The sequence below is a fragment of the Maylandia zebra genome, linkage group LG5 (genome assembly GCF_041146795.1).
Source record: "Maylandia zebra isolate NMK-2024a linkage group LG5, Mzebra_GT3a, whole genome shotgun sequence".
Taxonomy (NCBI): Eukaryota; Metazoa; Chordata; class Actinopteri; order Cichliformes; family Cichlidae; genus Maylandia; species Maylandia zebra.
Genome location: NC_135171.1, coordinates 31,082,037 through 31,108,557, shown reverse-complemented (window position 1 = coordinate 31,108,557; position 26,521 = coordinate 31,082,037). Strand labels below are relative to the sequence as shown.

The following is a 26,521-nucleotide window of genomic DNA, read 5'->3' as shown; positions in this document are numbered from 1 at the left end:
CGGCCCCCTGAACCGTTTCCGTGTCGCCGCCGTTTCCGTCCGCACGGACGGCCCCCTGATCAAATGAACTATGGACTTCTGGACAGTCACCCTCCGGGTCGGCCCCCTGAGGAGTTGTGAACTGTTCCCTGCGCTCCTGTGTTTTTGATGGACATTGTGTTTTTGTGGCTTTGTTTCTGGCCCTCCGTCCTGGACCCCCGCCGCCCGCCCTGGGTGGTTTGTTTTTGGTTTGGTTTTGTTTTTCCTGGTTTTGGGCGTCTGGAATCCGCCCTTGAAGGGGGGGCTCTGTCACGATCCTGGGTCTTAGGACCCAGTGTTTTGAGTTTTAGTTCATTTTGATGTTTATAGTATGTTTAGCTCATTAGGCCTCCTATGTTGATTTGCTTATTAGTTCCCCCTTGTGTTTCAACCCATGTTAAGTCTCCCCTGCCCTTCATGTCTCTCTGTGCCCCCTCTGTTCTGTTTATGGTGTGTCTTTGCATGTTTGAGTTTCTTGTTTTCTGTCACCCTGCATTGTGCATTATGTTCTCATGGTTGGTCTTTTGTTACTCCCTCTAGTCTAGTCTCTTGTGTTCAAAGCTGAGTATTTCCCTCTGTGTATTTTGGTTCTTAGACCTCTGCCTTATGGTTTGTCTCTGTTTCTTAGTTGCTGTCTCCACTGTCTAGTTCGCGTCTCTGTGTGATACTTCCTGTTTTACTTTGAAGGTCCATGCCTCATGTGAGTGTTTCTAGTTTTGCGTCTCTGTCTCGTCCAGTCCTGATTTCTCCCAGCTGTGCCCTCCTTCTGTGTCTCATTCCCTCGTTATCCCTCTGTGTAGTTAAGCCCTGTGTTTCTCTTTGTCAGTGTCGTAGTCTCCATCATAGCTGTATGATTTTTCCCTGTGCTTTAGTTTTCCCAGTTTAGTTTATTTTGTATTGTTTTTCGTGTCCCACGCCAGCAATAAAGCTGTGTTTTTTGAGTTTACCTTTTGTCTCTGTGAGTTTGCGTTTGGGTCCTCTCCTGCCTGCACACAGCCGTACTGTGACAAATGGGTAAAACACCCCATACTCCCAAAGCACCTCCCACAGGACACTGAGGGACACAGTCAAAAGCCTTCTCTAAATCCACAAAACACATATAGACTGGTTGGGCAAACTTCCATGCATCCTCAAGTATCCTTGAGAAAAAGAGCTGGTCCAGTGTTCCAGAACCAAGACAAAAACTGCATTGTTCCTCCTGTATCAGAGGTTCGACTAACAGACGGACACTCCTTTCCAGCACCCTGGTATAGACTTTCCCAGGGAGGCTGAGGAGTGTGATTCCCCCTATAGTTGGAACACACCCTCCGGCCCCTTTTCTTAAAGATGGGAATCACCACCCCGGTCTACCAGTCCAGAGGTACCGCCCCTGATCTCCACACAACATTGTAGAGATGTGTCAACCAAAACAGCCCTATAACAGCAGTGTCAGCATGGCCCCTCCCAAGAACCCTCAATTTCTACATGTATTTAAAATTAAGAGGTGGTCACCAGCACCAGAGATGAGGTTGAATAAACAGACCATCCTCTGGACGCCGTTTAGTATGCTCACCCCAAGACCCTATATGTATCCCTGTACACGCAGAGCTTGGTCCATATTGCCATTAATGACCGACCCATTTCCGGTGGGTGTTTTACTCCACCATGGTTGTCCTTTGTCACCAGTTCTGCTCAGAATATTTATGGAAATTTTCCAGATGTAGCCAGATTGCAGAATTTTTTTTTTTTTTTGCTTTGGTGGCCTCATGGTGTTGTGTTTGCTTTTTGCAATGATCTGTTTCTGTTGGCTTCAGGTGGTGACAACAATTTTGAGGCAGAATTTCAAGCGGTGGGAAAGAAAATTGGCACCTCCAATTCAAGGCCATTATTATTGGCCAGAAAAGGTGAAGAGCCCACTTGAGATCAGGGAGGCGCTGCTTCCCCAGATGACGAGTTCTGAGTATTTGGAGGTTTTGATTATGAATGAAGGAAAAGTGAAGCAGGAGACTGAGCTATCACTTTTACAACAGTTCTGTACAGAATTTTCTTTACTCTGACGCTGCATTAATGTTTAGGTGAAGCTGTCGATTTACCAGCCAGTCAGTATTTCCACCTTCCTCCTATCCTGACTGCAAGTTCTAGTTACTGACCAAATGAATGAGATAGCATAAATTACTTTCCTCTAAAAATCTACCTGGCTCTTAATTAGAGATAGTGTAAGGAGCTTGATCATGCTGGAGAGAGATTCCCTCAGCTGGGAAGGCCTCAATATCCTTGAGGTGATGGCTGAGGAGAGCGATGTCTGAGCTTGTCTGCTTAAGACCGCTGCACCCACAACTTGACCCCACATAAGCAGCAGAAAAATGGAAAAATTCATAGAAACACATGGATATCATTAATTAAATGTTGTGGCTCAACCATTAGAGGTTTTGATTCCCCCCCTCACAGCAAGATGTTTTAACACCACAGGATTTGAGTTAGGGTTACTAGATAAATATACAGGAAATGTCTGATCATAGGGCACCTGCGTTAGTGGACCTACAGGTGGATAAAAGACTGTACAGATACATTTCAGATCAGTTTTATTGAACAAAAACATTTTTCAAAGTTCATGTAGGAAATACAATATTATACAAGTGTTGCACAAACAAGACTAACAGAAAGCAGATCTAGAAAAGGGCATGAGCAAGACAGACCAATTGCGAGGGGGTACAACAAACCAGACTCCCAGAACAAAAAGTTCACCAGGACAGATGTGGGTAATCTGCAAAGACAGACGCCAGACAGCAGATGTGGTCTCAGTTCAAACAACGTGGGGATGTTTCCAATTCCTCAATCTTACTTTGTAACCTAAATTACATATTGCTAGATCAATCATCAAATTTAATGTGCTCTTTCTGCTACAGATCCCACATAAGAAAACAGCATTTGAACATCAGTGTTTCGGAAATCCAAAGACAGGTATTATTTACTGGGCTGGAGATTAAATTAGTCTATTTTCTTGGGATTGTACAGGCAGACAGTGGAATTTAAGTTACATTTTCTGGATTTAGAGCTTCATTTAATGGTCTTGCGTTCACTAAAAGCTTCAGAAAATCTATGGAGACTGACTTTAAGATCTTTTATGTATATCAAACTGATTTTTTTTTTTTTTTTTTTTTAAGTTGGCACGCAACAATATTTGTCTAGTGGAATGTGGATTTCTGGAGGGAAATACAGATGTTTGTCACAACTAACATGAAAACAGATTCCTTACTTGCTCACAGTAGAAACCCTTTGGAAAGCACAAAAGGCGGTTTGGCGTGCTCATCCCAACCGGCAGACGAACTATCAGTCCCTCAACAGGAAGTTCCTGCTCTTAAATGCATCAAGTTGACTAAGAAGACGAGAAACTATGTTGCACTAATCTTTTTGTTCAGCACCACCTTTGGAAGATTAGCACCTGTAGAGGAAACCAGTGTGGAGTTAAAAGAAATCAGATTTTCAGATATCTTCTAAATGAAGCAGCGGAAAAGACCATTAAAGACTTCCATGTCAGGAACAGGTGACAGTAAAGCACTGGCACACTGTCAAAGTGCATTTTGTTTAGTCAGAAGGTGGGCGACATCACTCAAATCAAAGCTGGGAAGTTTAAAAAAAACAACAAAAAAAAAAAAACAAATTGGGCAAATTCAGCTCAACAAAATACAGAACATGAGTTCTGGTAGTAGATCAAACTTGCTGTAACACTGGACAGGAAACAAACTGCCCTGCCACTCAAGTAAACACATTCCACCACAAATGTCTCCAACTCAGTCAAACAAATGTGTTCCATCAGGACTCCTCTCTGTTTTCTGCCTGTTAGGTACTGGAAAACAGGAAACTGGAGCAGCAGCTGATCCTGAGTACATGCATTGGATATTTTTTCTTTTTTTCCCCCTCATGTGAAATAGTTTTAACTCATGGGTATAAACCAGAGCCACGCACTAAGTAGAGGAAATGAAATTATTAATTAAAAATTATAAATCAAGTTGTATAACCTGGGTTTTAAATTTAGAAAACATGAGAAAATATTGAGATTTAAGCTTGAATTTTTTTACTATCAGAAATCTGTGTGGAATTATTATGCTTTTTCTCATTTGCTATAATAGGTTTACACCATTACATGATCAATTTAACCAAACATTTAAAAAATAAAAATAAAAAAATATCCCTTTAATCCCAGTGCACCAAGATGACTCCACTCTTGGCTTTGTGTGATGTAAGTGAGAGAGGATGTCCTTATAAGGCCATCTCCAACCCAGCTTTGGCTGGCTTTATCACAGTAAGTTAGATGTAAGTGGGTAATAGTTTTGCCAACTATGTGAAGGGCAGCCAATCAGAAGAAAGATGGCTTACAAACCATCTAGGTAAACTGGATGGTTTCAGATAGTGCACAAATGCTCAGTGTAATAAATAACTCAATTATTTTTATTATTTTGAACTGTGAACCATGCAAAGTTAGAATAAACTTTGAAGCTGGATATCACCATAACCGGTACCTTCAAAAAGACTGATAACAAGACCTGAGAACTCTTCCATACTCATTTTCTTCAACCAATTCATATTTTGTCATTTTAAGACAAAGATTATTTAATGGTCATTTTATTTTTGTTTACTGATTCTCTAAACCTAAGGAACACTTTGTGATGGTCTCTAGTTTTAAATGTTTGGTTCAATGCTGTACTCATGCACAGAACACCGTCCTGATTTCCAGCAGAAACAAAAACTTCACAGAAGGAAGATACAATTCCCCTCCTTTAATTTAGTTTATTTATAGAAATTAAACAGCGGTGGTTATCTCAGCACTAGCTTCACTTTTTTCCTTCTTTCCAGTGGTGTTGCAGAGTGACATAGCAAGTTGGAAACAAAAAAGAAAGACGAAACAACCTTTATATTTAAATTAAAAAAAAAAAAAAAAATGGCGCTCTACTTCAAATGAGTTTAAATACTCTACACCGTTAAAGGTGCTGATTCTGGTACAAGCTCACTTATGTCCCAAACAACTCAAAGCAAAGAAGGATGTTTGCTTGAAGTGTTGCGTAGCATAAACAAACATCAACAGTGAAAATGTACCAGCATTTGGCCAATAGTCATTTCCCAGCCTGCTAGGAAAATACCACCTAACTTCAAATGCCTTTAAATCCCAGATGTCTCCATCAGGAACCAGCAGTTCCACAAACAGATCAACATCTTGTCAATCTTCAACACCGGATACCTCCCGGTGGAGGCTACTGTAAAACACTAAAATCTGCTAAAAGAAACAGGAATTGTCACTTGTTCTGGTATCTGAAGCCTCTCAGCACATGGTTGAGAGGTTGGATCTGAATCACTGGGGAAAGGTTGACCTGTAGTATCTTCTGCGCTTTTCTGCAGGCCTCTTCCACAGACCGAGAGTCATCTACCTTTATCACTTTCCCTCTAAAACTTTTCTTGTCCTTCCAACTATTTCTCTGCCGGGTTGGGTTGTTCAGATCCTTGGGGCCATGAACGTCTCTATGGAGACCATTGCTCCTCCAGCCGTTGCTGGTCAGCTCTGTGTCAGTCTGTGGGAATGCCCGACCATTAGCATACAAAACCGGTGCAGAGTCTCCAATTAGAGCACCATCTAGTCGGATAGGGCAGGACAGAGTCTTCTGGCTGAACAAGGCCACAGCTTTGGTGGGTGCCCCGTCACCGTTCTGAGAAGGCTGAGAAGGTATTCCTGAAATCGCTGGCGGGTACTGTTGCTGTAAAAAGCCACTAGAGGCCACCTCAGAGGATGAGTGTGGAGTAGTGTGGATTTGGAGTCTGGCTGTGTGGAAGCCAGATAGACCTTCAATACTGGTCAGTCTGAGGCACGGCTGCATGTCCACATTTGAATTTGCCACAATCCGACTGGGTGTCCTGCTACAAACGATAATGCGATGGTCCACCAATGGTTCTGGAGGGCGAATGCCTTGAATCCTGGGGTTGCTCCTCTCAGAGGTGTTCCAGGATGGGTGAACTTCCCTCTTCTTGGTCAGAGGCCTTCTCCTCCGCCTCTTAGCTGTGGGTTTGACATTCCTGTTTGGTGGTCTCAGCATGTCCTCAGTCAGGGGTTGGCTTGTGCACGACCGGTAGTCATACACATCCTTGCTGCGAAGCACGGTGGGCTTGTGACCCTCCTCACTTAGCTCCTGCAGGAAGGTGACAAGCTCCTCAGTGCTTGAAAGGTCACGGGACATTGGGCTGAGAATCTTCAAAGCATCTAGGAGGACATTATGTCCTGCTGATGAGATCCGGGACCAGGAATGAACAGCCCTCCGCTCTTCATTAGCAAACACCAATGGCCGGCCGACCGTGGAACATTGTGCCTCATAAGCCATGACTTGAATTCTGTCAGGAGAAAAAATTACCACATTTGATCAAAACAAATTGCAGAAAACAATGATTCAAGAATTATAACCGATACAGACAGATCAATGCCTCAAGTCCTACTCCACATCGTTTTTGACCAGAAAATATACGTTAACTTGCCCATCAAACATGTAGAGCTCTCTTTTCTCTGCACAATACTGCCAAAATTAAAATTATGCCCTTGTCTCTGTGTTTCCATTACAATTACATTAAATCCCTATAAATGGTCCGTAAAACTTATTACTGGCACCATTAAAAGATTGAAGATTTAGCTATCATGTAATTTAATGATAAAGCAATGTCAGGCTTTAAAATAAATATTTATACCATACATTTTAGATCTTCAACATCTCGACATCTCCATTTTATTGTGAGAGGTTGATGCTACATATAAACATTATCACTGACAGCAAAAGAGTTTAAAGAAATTTGGGAACTTCTAGTACCACTGAATTAATAATCTAAGTCTGTGTAAATACAATTAGGTCAGTTAGTTTGGACAATGCCAAATTTGGTTTGTTAAATAATTTTGACTTCATTCATCATTTGCAAAACTGATCATATGCTGTCTGATCAGTTTTGCAGCATTTGCCTGATTTTGAGGAGCGAGAACAACCCTGGGCACTTTACAATTCATCTCGCTGGTTCTCACACCGTTTTTTTTCCCCAGTCTCAAACTGGGGCAAACTGACTACAAGAACTGCAAATGCTGCATCATCTTTATCATCTGTACATTTTTTAGATTCTGTACTGTCCATGCATGGGAAGTCATCTACCATTGTGCTATCTCCTGGGCCTGGATGCTGTGACCTTCGGACTCCTGCAGCTGAGCTCACAGTGAGATGTTTTGATAAGAGGCGCCTGAACATAAAATGTTAACATCAGTATGTACTGCTGCAGCTGCGAACACATGGGCTGGAGACTTTTAATAGGCAGATTAATGCTTGAGGGAGAAGTCAGTTTACTGACAGCAGCAGTGTAATCAGACATCACTATACAGCTGGAACAGCAAATATTGAGAGCTGGCTCGTTATTAGACAATATCAACCTTCAGAGCCACCTTACCACCTTTATACCTCTTCAGATCAAGCCTCGTTATGCACTTTGGAAACCAGGGCATAAAGACAGACAAAAAAAACAAAAAACTAATGAATAAATAAAGGTTTACAATATTTCAAGACATGAAATGGCCAAACAATTTATCTGCAGCACTACATAGCAAAAAGTCAGAAACAACATATTTCTGTGAACACACCCAGTTTGTAGAAATACTGCTATACTTGTACATTGTGTTTTCTGAAAAGAACTAGACACTGCTATTCTATAGCAATGAGACCAAATGGTGTATATGGGTCATGCCATGTAATAGTTTCCACCTGGCTCCTTAAACTGAGAACTTTAAATGTGTTTATCAGCTGAGGTGGTGTAATTTAATCATTTCAACCAAAAATTATGATACAAGATTAAAAACATGATTTGATATAATTTTATATAAATAAAATTGAATTGAACACTTGTTTAATGAAGAGTGAGTGCTTGAAGTGTTAAAGAAAGTGGTTTCACTTCCCGCTGCCACTAAGACAGGAAATCATTCTTTCTTCATGCAACAGCTCTCAACAGCGCAGTACATTTGTCTAGCAGAGAAACATCTGCTCTCTCATGCTAATGTGCCATTTCAACCCTGAACTGCTACTACACTGCAAAAGTCTTACTTATTCATCACTGAAATAAATATAACAACTGTAGGTTTCTCTTTGAGTTAACTTCAGTAGTTACTTCAGCAATTACTTCCTCCAAACAATTGACGTGCCTTTTAGACCCCATTCCTTTGAGACTGCTCAAAGACGTCGTACTATTAATGCTTCAAGCTTACATATGCTCAACCTCTTTATATTAATCCAGTGCGTACCACAGGCCTTCAAGCTGGCAGTAGATCTCACCATAGTGAAGCTTAAATGATTTCATAGCCTCAGAGTGGACTCCGCTCTGTGCTGTAGGTATTTAAAGATACTTCACCGTTTTGAATGATATTGATCTAATGATCTCAAATAAGTCCTTTTTTTTTTTCTCCTTTTTTAAAATACATAAGGCAAATTAAATTCCACACTGGTCTTCACCGGGATCAACGTAACACTTCCCTTTGGCAGTGTTATCAGAAGGCATGGCATATATTTTATTACTATGCAGACGACTTGCAGCTTTATCTATCCATGAACCCAGACGACACACACCAATTAGTTAAACTCCCAGTATGTCGTTAAAACATAAAAACCTGGATGACTTATAAATTTTTAATGCAAGTTATTTTTTTAAATTCACAAAAAACTTAAGTCATTATTCTTGGCCAAAAATGTTTGTGTCCGATTCTTATTCTGGATGGTATTACCTTGGCCAGCAGTAAGAGTACTGAGAGGGACCATCAAGCGATAATATTTCTCCGATACAGACGTCTCTTTATTGGCTCCCTGTTAAATCCATAATAGAATCAAGAAATCCTTAACTCATCCAAGGTCTTGAATAATCAGGTCCCATCTTATCTTAAAGTCCTCATAGTATCATATCACCCCAAGAGAGCACTTCTTTCAGTGGGAGTCACTTTGTCTTCAGTCAAGTTACTAGAATGAAGAAGTTAGTTGGATGAGAGACGAAATGCTTCTCCACTGAAAACACTACATCCAGATGAACAGATTCAACTTTTTTTTTTAAATATATCCTTACCTGGATGATTGAGCAAGCATGAAGACATTAGGCTTAAAACTTCCCCTTTCCATAAAGCATGTAGTTAGCACTGGTTCAGGTAACTCTGAATTCTCCCCCAATGACACTGCAAAGCCTAGGCTACTGGCTGTCCTGTGACTCTCCATTTTTTAATTAGTTATTATTCATCTCCAATTCTCTTCTACAATTTGTCTTTTGTCCTTCTTTCTTTGTTAGGTAGATAAAATAGAAGAATAGGATTTAAAATTCAAAATAATTATCACGATAATTCAAAATACTGTTTGGGCTTCTTTTGTAGGTATACAGTGGAAGTAACACAAATTATGTCGCTTTTATCGGCACCTAGTAATTAAAACCTTAAAGAACACAGCTAAAGGCTGTCAGCCTCTGTAACCATTTGCTTCCAAGTGACTAAATTTATACCCACATTCCAGAAGTGTGTGATTTACCATCAGCTTGAGAGCAATTTTATGTGTTTTGGTACTGCAAACTGTGGTCTAACAAGGCTACTGGAATAATGACTGCTGCATGCTGAAACACCAGCCCATTTTCTTTCTTTAATAGTCAGCTCTACAGCTCTGACTTGCCACTGCTTGCTACATGGTAGTTACTCATCTAGGTTAAACACATGAGACCATGTTTCACTGAAACAAGTCCTACCAAATTGCCAACTGTGTTTATCAACCTCACCTTAACATCAGCTTCAGTTTTGCTTAAGCTTATCTGTACTTTGATATGCAAACTGTTGCATGCTAACAACACTTTCTAAAAGGTTACTAATAACACTTATAGGTGCAAAAAACACCGGCAATGGAAAATACAGTATTTCTGTTTTTGCTAAATTTTAAACATCTGCAAAGACTTTTTTAAATTTTCAGCGTGGGTTCTTAGTCTCATTTTCTGAGCCTTTCATTGGTGATTCACGTCTTTAGTCCACTCTGTATGCTCGTATGGGTCTAACTGTTTCACTCCTTTGATTTTTTTCCTCTTGCCTTTTTTTTTTGCCTTTTTGTCAAGTCTTTGTACGGACCTGCCGTGTTCTCCTTCGTTTTGTACATAACTGTTTCTGGGGCAAATAAAATGCAAGTATGGATTAAAACCGCAGAATTAATGGTTACCAGTGCTGGAAATGCTAGCGCTTGATGCAGTGTTTTGATTTTCCTGCCACTCGTACCTACAATGCAACGCGCGAAAGTCACGTGGTCTGTCGATCTCTATAGAGACAGTAAACAGTAACAACATGTAGCAAAGGTCATCAACCAACTGCAATGACTTAAGTTTTTAACTACATGAGAAACTCTTAAATTAGTTGACAAAAAAAGCAAAACATAAAAAAAAAAAAACCACATTCTTTTTTAAACTGCAGGGTGCATTACTAAAAATGCTAAAATGCCTTTAAACTTGGGTATTATGTAACTTTCTCCAGTTCTATCTCAATGGTTCAACACCAGAGCGATTGACTTGAAATGCTTCAGTTGGCTGCAAGTCCCCTGAAACTTACTTTGTTTCTCTGAGGACCTAGACGATTTGAGTGTTCAGCTGACGTTTTAATGATCACATGATGCGTGGCAGAGGTAGTGATCTCAAACACTGCCGCACATACACAAAACCCTTTGTCTTTTTAACCTAGAATGCCCCCCCAAATGCTAAACAGACATTTTTAACCACTACTGGCTTTAGGTTTCATTTTTGGCAGAGTAAAAAGACCATTAACTTGAATGGAAAGCCACCAAGTTTCAAACAGAATTGTGACAGACATTTGATGCGCTTTGTCTTCAAAATACCAAAATTGTGCCCACCCGTATGTTTTGCTCCAATACTAGTATTTAAACCAATTCCAACAGTTATCTCTTGTGGAAAAATAGTGAACAGTGAACTTAAAGATTAAGATGTTAAGTTATAAAGCAGAGCTTGATATTTCAAAGCATTTTCCAAATCAAAGTTACATCGGAGACAAAATATACCCTAAATATATATAACCAAGCCCAACTCACACACAAAAAAAAAAAAATTTTGAAAGAAAACCCCACACACACACACAACACATAAAAAAGGAAGAAGAGGAATCTAATACACGATCTAAGCACACCCTGGATGTGCTTTAGTCGACTGTGAGATTACTAGAACACAGACTACTACCAAATGAAAGGACTGGTTGCCTATTTGGTTGATGCCGTTTCACTTGCAGGTTTCATTCAGAGTGAAAATGCAGCTGCAAGCAGCCGATGCAGCTGTGTGGTTATAGAGCAGTAAGTCTAAGCAGGCCGATACAAACGTCCGGGATTGGCCAGTTAACCAGTGAACAAGAAGTGCCTCATTTGATGCGCCAGAGCAGACACTCAAAGACAAAGTAGCCAGTGACAATAAAGCCAACTTGACTTGACAGATCGCATCCAAGTTCATGCTGTATACCAAAATTATGAGTATTATTCAAACAATACTGTAGCAGCAGTAGATTTAAAGTATGCAGATTTTTCTTCTGTGCTGTAAGAACTTAAGACATCACTCAACACTTATCTGCTGTCAATCATTCTGCTTGGTACTGCCTAGGAGGTGATAAAGATGTTTTTCCACACCTGAATGGTTTAATTTGGTGAAAACAAAACAAACAACAAAATCTGACTCATGATTAAGTTAGTACAGCTTGTTTGGAAAGCTGAGAAAGCTAGAACAACCGGATTACCCCATGAAATACAAGAACTTGACTTAAGCAGAGTTGGAACAGATAACAAAACCTTTGCTAGCAAAGCTGCAAAAGCAACAAGTACGTTTAAGCAACCTTTACACATCCAGGGAACAAAACAACAAAAATGGGACAAAGTAGCAGGTGTTAAAAGTGATTGCTGTCAAAATCTGATAGGACAAAATGTCAGACTTTTTAAGCGGATGCAAAATAATATGGCTGAAAGGAACCCGGAACTGAAACTGGTATTTTTGCATTATAAGCGGGAGGTGTTCTGCAAGTCGGTGCTAAAGTTATGTCAGCAACATTTTAATTAACTAACTAAAACAGTTAGCTTCATCAAAGCCATGGCACTGAACCCCAGACAGTTTGTTGCACTTTTGAAGGAGCATGAGTCTGAACATGGTGACATAAGCTACCACAAAGCCTCAGGTAGCTCAGCCTGGGCGAAGTGCTCAAGAGGACATTAACAATCAGGAATAGATAGATTTGGTGAAAACTACCCTCTCTCACTCACACACAGTAGACATTACAGCAGTACTGCAACTGAAGACCCTTTTATGGTCTCTACCTTACAATATAGAGAACGCTGAGCTAGGGCTGTTCGATATAACGATATATATCGGATGACGATATAAAAACGTCCAATGTTTCATTTTACGCTATCGTTTGTTTCGTGGTGTCGCAAAATAAACTGTTTACGGCAATATTTTTTCATCGTTTTGATGGTCACTGTAGTGGCTATATTAATTTCTTAAAGTTCTCTCTTTCTCTTATATTTTATATAACCACACTACAGACGGACAAGCACCTGTTTTTATGCATTGCGGTTAGCAACAACGACGATAACACCATCGCGTATCCGGTTGTTTATGTTCCACATAAACCTTTCACAATAAAGCTCAAGAGCCTGTTGAGACTTTTCAAAATAAACTAAATCACGTGAAAGAGCAGATTATTTACGGATGAGAAGTAAAAAGGAGCCGCCAGGTGCTAAAAAATAAACCTTAGACTCAAAAGTTAGAACAGGCTTTTCCCCGCAGCACGCCGTGTAATAAATACACAAAGAAAACGGCGGCTGTTACAACTTATGTCTAAAAATGTATAGTTTCATGCATCGTTTAAAACACTTGACTCCAGCTACATGACGCGCAGCTGGAAACACTTTACACAAGACCAGCTGCCCGAGAGTCACAGAATTTACAGAAAATGTTACATTTTTGTGATTCATTTCGTTATCGGGACGATAGAATTCTTATATCGGGATATAAGATTGTGGTCATATCGCACAGCCCTACGCTGAGGCAACTGCTGTGGTTATTTAGCACCATATAAATACAATTTGTTTGAATTGAGAGGAATGATAAAAGATACTCTGACTGAAGATTTGTTGTGAACTCAGCCTTTTGATGTGTCCTCCGATTTTGAAATTTGAATTTCAAGCCTTTTGTACATTACGATGGAGGACCCTAACCCATTCTCAGAAAACCAAAAACCCTCCAATAATAATAACAATAACAATTATTATTATTATGGGGTTGACTTGAACTGAAATACATGTTTTTTTTCCAGGCAAGATCACTGAACAACACCTGTCTGACACATCAACACCCCTTTTTTTTTTTTCAGTCAAAGATGGCGCCGCGTATGGTCGCCCTGGTGCTTCAGTGCGTTACTTTTGTTTTGTTTTTGTGCATTTCTTCTGTGTCTGGGCACTCCTCTGGATACTCGTACACCAGAGAAGAGCTCCTTAACTACAGGACTACAACGCCTGTGGATTTATTTCCAATATTTGTCGCATCTGCGGCAGATTTACTGCTGACTCTGACCAGGAAAGCGAGACGCCGAAAGAGAGGGAAGCGAGCCGGCGCACTCGTGCGTTTGAGGAGACGCGGACTGCGAACTGCGAACTGCTCTTCCTGGGATCTTCCTTTCCAATGTACGCTCACTCGGGAATAAGATAGACGAACTGGCCCTGATGAGAAGCATGAACAGAGACTTTGCCTCCTCCTGTGTCTTATGTTTTACGGAGTCGTGGCTCAGTGAGAACATCCCAGACGGCGCGCTCAAGCTGGAGGGCTTCCATCTGCTGCGCGCGGACCGGCAGGCCGCTCTCTCCGGTAAGTCCAAAGGTGGAGGTCTCTGCTTCTACATCAATAGTGGCTGGTGCACAGATGTGACAGTGATTGCTCAGCACTGCTCTTCCTCTCTGGAATATCTTTTTATCCACTGCAAACCGTTTTATTCTCCGCGGAAGTTTGCTTCATTCATCCTGGCCGCTGTTTACATCCTGCCAGACGCAGATGCGCAGGCAGCTCAGTGCGCACTCGCGGAGCAGATTCTCCACACGGAGCGGACATTCCCGGACTCTCTCATCATTGCTCTTGGGGACTTTAACAAAGCCAATCTGAGCCATGAGCTTCCGAAATATAAGCAGTATATTAAATGCCCGACCAGAGAGGAGAGGACATTGGACCACTGTTACAGCACGATCAGCGGGGCCTATCGCGCGGTGCCCCGCGCTTCACTCGGACTTTCTGACCACGTCATGATCCACCTAATCCCCGCGTACAGACAGAGGCTGAAGCTCTCCAAACCTGTCGTGAGGACTAAAAAACTGTGGAGCAACGAGGCTGTGGAGGAGCTTCGCACGTGTTTGGAGACCACAGACTGGGACACATTGAAGGCTGCTTCTAACAGCTTGGACGAGTTTACGGACACTGTCACCTCCTATATCCACTTCTGTGAGGACAGCATTGTGCCATCACGCACCAGGGTGAGTTATAACAATGACAAACCCTGGTTTACTCCTAAACTCAAAAAGCTGTGGCTGGAAAAGAGAAAGGCGTTCAGAAGCGGAGACAGGGACTGCTACAGAGAGGCCAAGTACAGGTTCACTAAAGAAGTGGACATTGCTAAACATCAGCACTCTGAGAAGATGCAGCAGCAGATCTCAGAGAATGACTCTGCCTCTGTGTGGAAAGGTTTTAGGAATATCACAAACTACAAGCCTAAAACCCCCCACTCCACTGATGACTTGCTCTTAGCCAACACCCTTAACGACTTCTACTGCCGTTTTGACGAGCCATCAGGCAGCCTTCACACCTCCAACGGCCCCAACAATAGAGGCACTTTGGACACTAATTCCCCCACCTCTCCCCCCTCCATAGAGCCATCACCACCTTCAAACTGTTCACCTACAACACCCCCCTCCTCACCCCACACAAAAGAGGATTTCACACCACCTCCTCCCACCACAACTCTTCATATTCATGAAGCAGATGTGAGGAAGCAGTTTAAGAACCTGAATGCTCGGAAAGCTCCCAGCCCAGACGGCGTGTCTCCTGCCACCCTCAGACACTGTGCAAACGAGCTGGCCCCAGTGTTTTCTGGCATTTTCAACTCCTCACTGCAGGCATGTCATGTGCCTGCCTGCTTCAAGTCCTCCACCATAATCCCTGTCCCCAAGAAACCTAGGATCACTGGACTAAATGACTACAGACCCGTGGCTCTGACATCTGTGGTCATGAAGTCATTTGAGCGCCTAGTTCTCTCCCATCTCAGGACCCTCACGGCCCCCCTCCTGGACCCCCTGCAGTTTGCATATAGAGCCAACAGGTCTGTAGACGACGCCATCAACATGGCCCTACACTTCATCCTGCAGCATCTGGACTCCCCAGGAACCTACGCCAGGATCCTGTTTGTGGACTTCAGCTCTGCCTTCAACACCATCCTTCCAGACCATCTCCGAGACAAGCTTTCCCAGATGAATGTGCCTGATCCCATCTGCCGGTGGATCACTGACTTCCTGACGGACAGGAAGCAGCATGTGAGGCTGGGAAAGAATGTCTCGGACTCCCAGACCATCAGCACCGGCTCCCCTCAGGGCTGTGTTCTTTCTCCTCTGCTCTTCTCCCTGTACACCAACTGCTGCACCTCCACCCACCAGTCTGTCAAGCTAATCAAGTTTGCAGATGACACCACCGTTATTGGACTCATCTCGGACGGGGATGAGTCTGCCTACAGGAGGGAGGTTGAACGTCTGGTGTCCTGGTGCAGCCACAACAACCTGGTGCTGAATGCCCAGAAGACAGTGGAGATTATTGTGGACTTCAGGAAGCACACAGCCCCACTCCCCCCCCATCATCCTGACTGACACCCCCATCACCTCTGTGGACTCATTCCGCTTCCTGGGTACCACCATCACCCAGGACCTGAAGTGGGAGCCCACCATCACCTCCGTCATTAAGAAAGCCCAGCAGAGGATGTACTTCCTGAGGCAGCTGAAGAAATTCAACCTGCCAACACGGACGATGATGCAATTCTACACCGCAATCATCGAGTCCATCCTCACCTCCTCCATCACCGTGTGGTACGCTGGAGCCACTATCAGGGACAAACAGAGACTGCAGCGTGTTGTGCGCTCTGCTGAGAAGGTGATTGGCTGCAGACTCCCATCTTTGCAGGACCTGTACACCTCCAGGACATTGCGGCGTGCAGCTCGGATCTCAGCTGACCCTTCTCACCCTGGACACAGTCTGTTTGACCTGCTCCCCTCAGGCAGGAGGCTCCGGTCCATTCGCACCAGAACCTCTCGCCATAAGAACAGTTTCTTCCCCTCTGCTGTTGGACACATGAACAATAACCATATGACTGTTCCCGCTACTAACACATGACCCTACGCTGTGTTCACTGCATCATTCCATGATTGGCACTGATCACCACCTGCACTCATGTATATATCTTTCAACGTAGCACTCTTAATTCTTATTCTCATGTATATATCTCATGCATAGCTCATGCACATATCTTTCTACGTAGCACTTTTAATTCTTATCCTTACTTTTATTTTTTCATGTCTATTTAAGTGCTATTTATGACACTATGTTTGCACTGAAGCACCGCAGCAATTTCCTAATGTTGTAAACCTGCTCAACATTTGGCAATAAACCCCTTTCTGATTCTGATTCTTTCTTGGTCTCTTTTTAGCATTTATTAACGACGAGTCACCTCTGCTGCTGAGGATAAAAATAATCTAAGTCACCAGCCTCAGAAATCCGAAGTTAACAGCACCTAAGATTAGAGCACAGATAAGTGCCACACAGAGTTCTAGCAGCAGACACATCTCTACATCAACTGTTCAGAGGAGACTGCACGAATCAGGCCGTCATCCAAGTCTGTTATGAATGGAGGACGTTTGGAGAAAATGCATAAGACTCACTACAAGATTCAAACTATTGGCTCATGATCTGAAGCACACAATGCCAATTATTGAAGCAACCGGACACAGTACGCCTTAAAACAAAAAACCTAAAACAAAACAAGAAACTGAGAACAGTTAGGGTAAGTAGAAGAAGTATAATTACAAAGAAGACAACTCAATGCTTGGTAATACAGCAGAATTATGGCAATTGTCTCTGTCCAAATATTTCCAGACAAAATTTTAACTCTGTGCAGCTCACTAACATGAAAGGTTTTGGAAAGCACATAAATATTTTATAGATCCATCAAATAACAAGTGGTAGAAATTTTGCTTAAACATCAAAAGGTGAAAGAACTATTAATCCTTTACTAGGTTTTTTTTTTCCCCAACATCACTAGACTCCGTTTGTTAAAACATATTTATCCAGGTTGCACAACACAGAAAAGCCAGAGAACTATAATCCCATAGTCCTGTAACAAGGAATCTTGAGTCTTAGTGAATTCAAATTAGCTTATATGCCTTGCATTGTAAGTCACCTATACACCAGCTGTAACTCAAGATGCACTCAGGGATGTGTGACAATTAGGGCTGCCACAAACGATTATTTTGATAGTCGACTAGTCACCGATTATTTTTGCGATTAGTTGACTAATCAGATCATGCATCCATTGGACGTAAAATGTACAGCTTATTGCACCAGCATGCATCTGCTCTTATATAACTATCATTAGCTTACAGCTTTAAGTGTTTAAGGTATGTGCTAACTAAAAATAAAGACAAGATGATAGTTTATTACATTTTAATGAAATTTGCAGATCGTTTCGGTGAAGTTTAATAAACTCCTTGCTATCTAAAATATAACGGGACACCAGAGTATATTCTAGAGCATCTCACACTTCTAATAATCAGTTGTCTGCTTGACGTTTATTCAGCTGTGTAAAAACTATATGTTCCCGGTGGGTGATGGGCTCCGCCAGGGCTGCCCTTTGTCTCCGGTTCTGTTCATAATTTTTATGGACAGGATTTCTAGGCGCAGCCAAGTGGCGGAGGGCTTTCGCTTTGGTGGCCTCAGAATCTCATCTCTGATTTTTGCAGATGATGTGGTTTCTGTTGGCTTCATCGGGTGAGGGCCTCCAGCTCGCACTGGAACGGTTCGCAGCAGAGTGTGAAGCAGCGGGAATGAGGATCAGCACCTCCAAATCTGAGGCCATGGTTCTCAGCCGGAAAAGGGTGGAGTGCCCACTCCGGGTCGGGGATGAGTTCCTGCCCCAAGTGGAGGAGTTCAAGTATCTCGGGGTCTTGTTCGCGAGTGATGGGAGAAGGGAGCTGGAGATCGACAGACGGATTGGGGCTGCAGCTGCAGTAATGTAGACGCTGCACCGGTCCATCGTGGTGAAGAGGGAGCTGAGTGTAAAAGCGAAGCTCTCAATTTACCGGTTGATCTATGTCCCTACCCTCACCTATGGCCACGAGCTGTGGGTAGTGACCGAAAGAACGAGATCGCGGATTCAAGCGGCAGAAATGAGCTTCCTCCGAAGGGTGGCTGGCCTCTCCCTTAGAGATAGGGTGAGAAGTTCGGCCATCCGGGAGGGGCTCAGAGTAGAGCAGCTGCTGCTCCACATCAAAAGGAGCCAGCTGAGGTGGTTCGGGCATCTGACAAGGATGCCCCCTGGGCGCCTCCTGGGTGAGGTGTTCCAGGCATGTCCCACCGGGAGGAGGCCCCGGGGCAGACCCAGGACACGCTGGAGAGATTATATCTCTCGGCTGGCCTGGGAACGCTTTGGTATTCCCCCGGATAAGGTGGAGGAGGTGGCTGGGGAGAGGGAGGTCTGGGCCTCTTTGCTTAGGCTGCTGCCCCCGCGACCCGGCCTCGGATAAAGCGGATGAAGATGGATGGATGTAAAAACTATAACTTTAATCTCAGCCAAACCGATTTACTCAGGAACAAATAAAATACTAAAAAAAAAAAAAAAAAAAAAAAAAAAAGTGTTTTGCAGTTTGTACGTGCTTTGTCTCTAGGGGCCACCACATATTTATATATAAACATATATAAATAAAACCACTTTTTTTACATTAGTAATTCCTTTTGTGCATAATTTTATATTATTGTTAATAATAAATTAATTAAATCAACAAAACAACCTAAAGAGCCAAGCCAAAAGAGCCGGTTCTCTAAAAAGAGCCGGAAATCCCATCACTATAATCTGGGTCCAAAACTCCGTCTTCTTCAGGTCCCAAAGTCAAACGAACACAGAGTTAAAAACTGTCTAAATTCTTTAATCTTCAATAAAATCATCAGCGTTGCTGCTTTACCAGGTGTAACAATTAAGTTTAACATCCAAGCATCCATGAAAACAGAAGTTATTAAATTTAACGGAGTTAGAAGTTAGCAGGAAGTTAGCTCACTAGTTTCCACCTAAACATGACATACCATGTTCTGACTGAGAGATTTTTGAAACTAATTAAAACGTACAGCTCTGCTACCACTTCCGATATAAATGAAGACAGAAAAACTAAACAGCAGTGACGTTTGCAGGGTTACTGAAGTTGGACTACCTGGTATATAATGTTGTGCTACGTGATTGCTAGCGACACAGCTATGTTAGCATAACATTAGCACAGTGAAGCTAGAGGATGAACACCAACTTTTTTTTCCACTCGATAAAAGTTAACGTGAGGGATTTTGGTGGTTAGGGACAAATGCAATCGCATAGCAGGATGCTATACACGGGGCAAACTTCAGTCAGGAGAACAACTGAGATCATTCATCCACAATACAAGATTAGTTATTAATATACTGCAACAACATGGGAATAGAACTGCTGCGAGAGAATTCAAGATTAATGTGTCAATGTTACGGAAGTGGAGGAAGCGCAGTTTTTGGCTTTCCCCATATTTCAAAAGTGCTTCATCTCTTTGCTATGACTGTTGGCATAATTTGCAGATGATAATGGTTGGAGCCACTGCGATGCTTTCGACCAAAACAGGCGCAGCTTGATGACATCATCAACATGCACTATCGCGATAGAGATTATGACTATACCGCTCTATTGTTGGCCAACTTTATATCGTTTCTATTGTATATCGTTTATATCGCCCACCCCTACCTTAAAGTATGAAATATTCATATACAAAAACACATAAATGTGTCTACAGTCTCAGTGCTGGATAGTGCCCCACAGGCCTCAGTGTGAGCTTGAAGACATTTATAATGTTTAAGTAGTTTAATGTGTAGGTGCTGACGATAAACACATTTAGAATGAAAGCCGGGGAACTTTGGTAGCACAGAAACAAGTGGCTATTCTTTGTGACCATATGGATCGCTCCCTCATATTACCATTACTTCACCCAAAAGCACCAAGTTAATACTCAAAAAAGCTGCAGCAATACACACAAATATAAACAGTACTTGGTGACAACTTTGCTTTTAGCCTCTAACCCTCTGGAGTCCAGGGTATAATTGGCTGTTTTTGACTACTTTTGATTTGGCCTCTATATTTCACCTGTTCATCTTGCCAATCTGTTATTTTCTCATTTTGACAAACTGTATCAGCACAATTTATCTAAATTCAGACAAAATTTAAAATACGAGTAGAAAGTGATATTTTAGACTGTAAAAACCACAGCCATGTTTAACGAATCATTTTCATAACTTGTAATGCAAATAGAAATTGTACATTTAAAAAAAAAATATGCACAAGCTTTGCAAACAACAAAGTTATATGGTACTATTTACCTAAAAATGCAGCCAAGGCTCAGACGTTTTTTTATATAACCATTTAAAACTATTTAGAGAACAATCAAGTGTTCTGCATCAAATAAGAAGGCACACAAATTATTTATGCAACTCCAAAAAATAGTTTGTGTCCACTATAAAACAGATGAGAACAGCACAGGGATAAACCTGCAGGTCTGACAGCAGGTGTGTCACTCAGCATTTACACTGCAATCTGCCTTTGGTGGCTTTTTTGCAGCAATTGTGACATTCACTAGTAGAACTGACACACAAAACAAAACAACGCCTACACTACACACTAACTACACAAGACAACACACTAACTTGAGACTCCAAACACGATAAACGTCACAAATCTCTCATGTATCAAAACTCTCTCTTTCACTCACTCGCTCGCTCTCTCTCTTGCCGGTCACTCCTAAAACTTCCCCCTCTTCCCAAATAACCAAATGCCACATGTTGCAATATCATTTTTTGATTGGTCGACATGGTACATTTTTCCACCAATATGGAAGGAGTGTTTTTTCTTTTTTCACTCACAAGCAAAGCGTGTTTTCTAGCACTCTCCTTAGAAAACTGCGTTTTAACCGTTTCTTCCCAGAGTAAACGCCACTGTTTTATTCAGAAAAAAAAAAAACACATCGGTTTTACGTGGCCTATCAACATAATTTAAAAACTGGTATATAGTTTGAAGTCCGCACATTCAACCCAAGTTGAAATGGAGACTCTGGGTCTGTCAACCCCAAAGGGTTAATCAGAAAGCCTTAAGTTGGCTAGTTATGTATCGGGCTAATGTTTAAAGCTTTCACTTGAGTAAATTAACTCACATTACTGCTAAGTAATGTTAGCTAAGTTCACAGCATATTTCATAATAGCGCTGCCATACTGCATCACTCAGTGCATTTCAATCATTTCCCCAGTGAGTTTGATAGCTAGCAAAATAATAATCATAATTTTAAAAAAATAGCATGTGTAACGTACACGTACTGGAAAATTATTTACTAGGACTCACCTATCATGCGACTAGAGAGCACAAACTCCGCCATTGTCGTTTTCCATCAAACACTCATTAAAACAGCGACCTACAGGTATGTTAGCGCACTCATCACCAACTGGCCGAGGGAGGGGCGGGGTCACACATTGAAACTGACGTAAGGCAGCCCAGGCGGAGATATGTTGCTTTTACATTTTGCGACTCATTTTAGTTCTCTATCTGACAAGAAAACTATTCAGATAGTTATTTGTGGTGAATGAAATACAGTTACACTTTCAAGCACTTTTAATCACCACATTTGAAATTCAAGCACTTTCCAAACCTTGAAAAGACAACATTAAAATTCAAGCATTTTCAAGGATTTCAAGCACCCGTACGAACCCTGTAATTATGCTTGTGAGGTCATTATATATGCAACCTAAAGTCCTGCAACGTCATTTTTATGCGACATGAACAGTACAGCAATAAAGGACATCGAGGCAATTCTGCTGCTAGTTGTATGGCTTTTTGTCAGACAGTGACCACAGTTTTTGTTTTGTTGTGTAGTCAGTCCCCTCATTGCCAGGTTTGCAAAATAATGCTTTTGATTTTTGTAACGCAGTCACGCTCATGGCTCACGTGCTGCCACCATGTACCAAATCGGCAGTCTACTGACTTTTGGATTACCTCAGATCATTTGGAATCCCAGCAGAGTAGGTATTACAAAAGTACCATGTACCAAATAGTACATCCTAAAGGAAAACACTAAAAACCAAGTTGAGTCATGTGAAGCTGACCCGAGTCAGTGGAAAAGGGCTCGTTCAAGTGCCGTGTGTGCTGAAGTGACCACACAGCTAGCGTTGTGTGGAACTCCTTCAAAAAACAAAAGCTAAGTCCAATCCAAACTTCATTCTGTAAAGCTAGCATGATACCAACCTAACACAATTGTCAAACAATTCCCATTAAAAACTGAACTGTATTTTTCCTTGAAATCTCGCCTCTATTTATGAAAAAAAGAAAAAAAAAAAAAAAAAGAAGCTCCCAACACCAAGTAGTGACGACAGTATTTTAACCCAAACCACAACATCCTAATTCAGAGTAGTTTTAATCCTAACACTCACCAAGATGTTTTTAAATACCTAACCCGGACGAAGAGGCCCACTCTTTGCTGTGGTCAGGTTTTAATATTTTTCTAAAGAAAATATATTTATATTCACTGCTCAAATTTTTCCACTTTCAACATTCCCTGCAAACATTTTAGCTAGTTTTGGCAACCAGCCTTCAAGAATTTGCTACTATCAGAGCCTTTCTGTCGAGGCAGACATTTGTATTCTTTTACTGAAGAAATAAAATAAAATAAAAATCTAAAAGTGGTGACATAAAATCACCAGAAGAACAAATGAGGAATCAACAGTACTGAGAAGACCAATCATAATAGTTGCGGGTTGGGGCAATGTAATGTGTAGATGCATGTCAGGTTACAACGTAGGATTTCTGAGAGCTTTGTGGTTATGATGTACTTAAAGCGTAGACTTAATGAGCACAAAAAAACCCAACAACAAAGAAGTTAAACTGAACATTTGTGTACGAACTTGTGTCATTGCTCTGCAACTTGATTCCACCTAGCAGGAGTCCTACTTCACCTCCCACCAGCTGCTCGAAACAAATATCTTAAGGTTTTTACAAACAGTAGATGTAACATGAAGCTTAAGTTACTTTCTGTTTGGCATGAACACACTTTTGTAAGCCTAAAAAGGAAAATGAGTACAAGAAACTATAAATGAATGCTAGCAATATGAAACTGACAACGCTCCAAACTTATCCGGTTGTTCAGTCTGACGTCACTAGCCGTGTCTGGACCTAAACTCCGCTGCAGGTCCATATATCAAACGATCACTATGGCATTACTGAGAGTTGAAAAACTGTCTAAAGTCTTTCATCTTTAATAAAATGATCAGCGTTCTGCTCTACCAGGTGTAACAATTGAGTTTAACATCCAGGCATCCATGAAAACGGAATTCATGACATTTAACGGAGTTAGAAGTTAGCAGGGAGTTAGCTTGCTAGCTTCTATCTAAATACAATATAGCATGTCCTGACTGCGGGGTTTTGGAAACAAATTAAAACGTACAGCTCTGTTATCACTTCCAGCATAAATGAAGACAGAAAACTAAACAGCAGTGCCGTTTGTAGGGTTACTGAAGTTGGGCTAGCTGGTATATAACGATGTGCTACGTGACCGCTAGCGACACAGCTATGTTGGCATAATATAAACAAGCTAACTTTTTTTCCACTCCATAAAAGTTAACGTGAGTGTTCTCGGTGGTCAGGAACAAATGTAATCGCATGGCAGGATGCTATAAAAGGACCAAACTTCAGCCAGGAGAACAACTGAGATAATCCATCCACAATACGAGGTTAGTCATTCATATACTACTGCATGGGATGGGCTGTAGTTACATCCTAAGGTTTTAAAAACCGAGCTTAAATAAATGATTAGCGGTAATAAAAGCCGAGGGAGGTCAACAGTGATCACTGACTGTTTTAGGAGCTTTTTGAGATTAAATAGAAGAAAATACATAACATTAAACATGTTAACAACACAAAAGCCATATTAAACGCAGACTACTTTAGACCCGGAAGTAGGATTCGTCACGTCATCACTTAACAATCGGATTGCTGGGTGATGGGCGTGACTTGCCCCAAACAAAAAGTTCAGCTAGCCTTACCTTATTTTCAACAGTACACTAATGGACTTAAAGTCATGTTTAATTAATTAGAATGAATAAAGAAGCTCAAAAATGTTGTTCCTATTAAGTAAAAAGTGACAGAACGCATTTAAAAACAGGCTAGCCAGTTAATGATTAAACGGAAATATCGACGGGTAAATAAGCTCTCGAGCCCCCCCCCCCCCTTCTTCGCGCTGCTCTCGTGCGCCCCCTTGCCGAATGCGCCAACGTGAGTCAGTCCAATTTATACAAAAACATTGCTTTTACAGCGCGCTTAAACTTGGATCAAACGAAGCCAACGCATGTAAGCTTATATTACAACTTTCAGCAGTCTCATAGGAGACGTCGCCATTTTTCGCACGGATATGTGAAGTGGCAGCAGAAAGCTTCGCTCGCCAAACATTCTCCCAACGATCTTTCTTCTCTTTGAGCAGCTACGAGTTGTTGAGGCTCCCTGAGCTCCCTCCTGCCGGCTGGGCCTCCACTCGTCAGACAGTAGCCGACGCATTTGCACGGTCAGAAATGTAAAGATTACCCATTGAATTTAAAGAGCTCGTGAAAAAAGCGGAATTACCTTTTAACGGTGCTCCCTCGGCATCCTCCGGTGGTCGCTGTGCCTGCCGACGCTCCACGGTAAAATGGCTGCAACAACAGCGGTGTGGATGACAGACCAGGGAAGAGAGGCGGAGGCTGCTGGGGAGAGAAGGGCGGGCTCTGTTAACCCCGCCGAGGGGTGGGGGTGGGGAACGGGCATAAACGGCTGGGAAATAATCCCGGGTTTAACTGAACAAAACTCAGAAAAAAAGTGTATTTCACAGTGCAACAATTAACTGGAACGCACACTACCCCCCCTCCAAAATCCAAAATATTGATTGTGCTCTGATGTCACGGGTAGGCGGGGCTTATTGCCATTTTTGTCTTTGTAGCTAACAAATCTCTGGGCAAGCATGGCGTTTAACAGTAAAGCTGCTACTGTATTTTACTTTATTTTAACAAAAAATAAATAAAAAGAATATATCTATATATCTGTATCTCTCTCTCTCGTTAGATATATATATATACACATACACATACATACACACAGACAGACAAAATGGTGGCAAACCAACCGGACATGGTGCTGGTAGACAAACAGAAGAAGACGGTGGTAGTGATAGATGTAGCAGTTCCGAATGACAGCAACATCAGGAAAAAGGAACACGAGAAGCCCGAAAAATACCAAGGGCTTAGAGAAGAGCTCGAGAAAATGTGGAGGGTGAAGGTAATAGTGGTCCCCGTGGTAATCGGAGCACTAGGTGTGGTGACTCCCAAACTAGGCAAGTGGCTCCAGCAGATCCCAGGAACAACGTCGGAGATCTCTGTCCAGAAGAGCGCAGTCCTAGGAACAGCTAAGATACTGCGCAGGACCCTCAAGCTCCCAGGCCTATCGTAGAGGACCACTCGCAGGGGCAAGCGGGGAATTTTTATATATATATATATATATATACGCAAGTTGAGCAAATTTATCAATGTAGTGGCAACCATAAACACTATAAAACATATAAAACATGGACATAGCTTCCAGAACCTCCTTAACTTACACTCTATCTGAAGGCCACCAGATGGCGAGATCTGTGTTTGCAAAAAGATTTACAGTCATATTTAGATTTTCCAGACACAGCTAACATTACATGCAACCATGCAATGTTAGCTTGTCTGCCATGTTGAACGTGTTACAATAATGGTGATGACATAGGGATTAGTGAATAACACCACACTCACACACCCCTGGAAACTGGTCTGCGAGCAGCTGGAAACGGCTACCATGAGTGAAAAATGGGTATTCACAGACTGGTTGAGAGTGGTCTGGAGTTTGATGGTCAGTATCGCCCAGTAACTGTCTATCCCTTTGAGAAAAATGTATATTCGCCAAACAATTGGCAAAAATTCGTTGAACAGTCATAGTTTCAATGGAAGTGATGGACTTGCCTGCAAATACTTGCTAACTACTAGCTAAGCTAGTAAAATTTGCCAAGCAAGGAGGGTCATGAAGCCCTAAAATCCGGCAGCTTAACTGCCACAGCAAAAATTAAAACATACAGCTCTG

General features: G+C 41.9%; 1 protein-coding gene across 2 annotated transcripts; it reads right to left on the bottom strand.

Annotated features, from left to right (window-relative positions):
* Positions 1-2,562: 2,562 nt before the first annotated feature.
* ccdc71 (coiled-coil domain containing 71) lies at positions 2,563-25,262 on the bottom strand. 2 transcript variants are annotated; one of them, XM_004547376.5, is made up of 2 exons: positions 25,010-25,262; positions 2,563-6,372 (listed from the first exon to the last, which is right to left on the bottom strand). In XM_004547376.5, the coding sequence occupies exon 2, from the start codon at positions 6,360-6,362 to the stop codon at positions 5,289-5,291; it is 1,074 nt and encodes a 357-aa protein (XP_004547433.1). In that variant the 5' UTR covers positions 6,363-6,372; positions 25,010-25,262; the 3' UTR covers positions 2,563-5,288. The 2 variants fall into 2 exon arrangements, with proteins under 2 accessions (XP_004547433.1, XP_076740315.1); XM_076884200.1 differs by lacking the exon at positions 25,010-25,262 and adding an exon at positions 24,436-24,555.
* Positions 25,263-26,521: the final 1,259 nt, after the last annotated feature.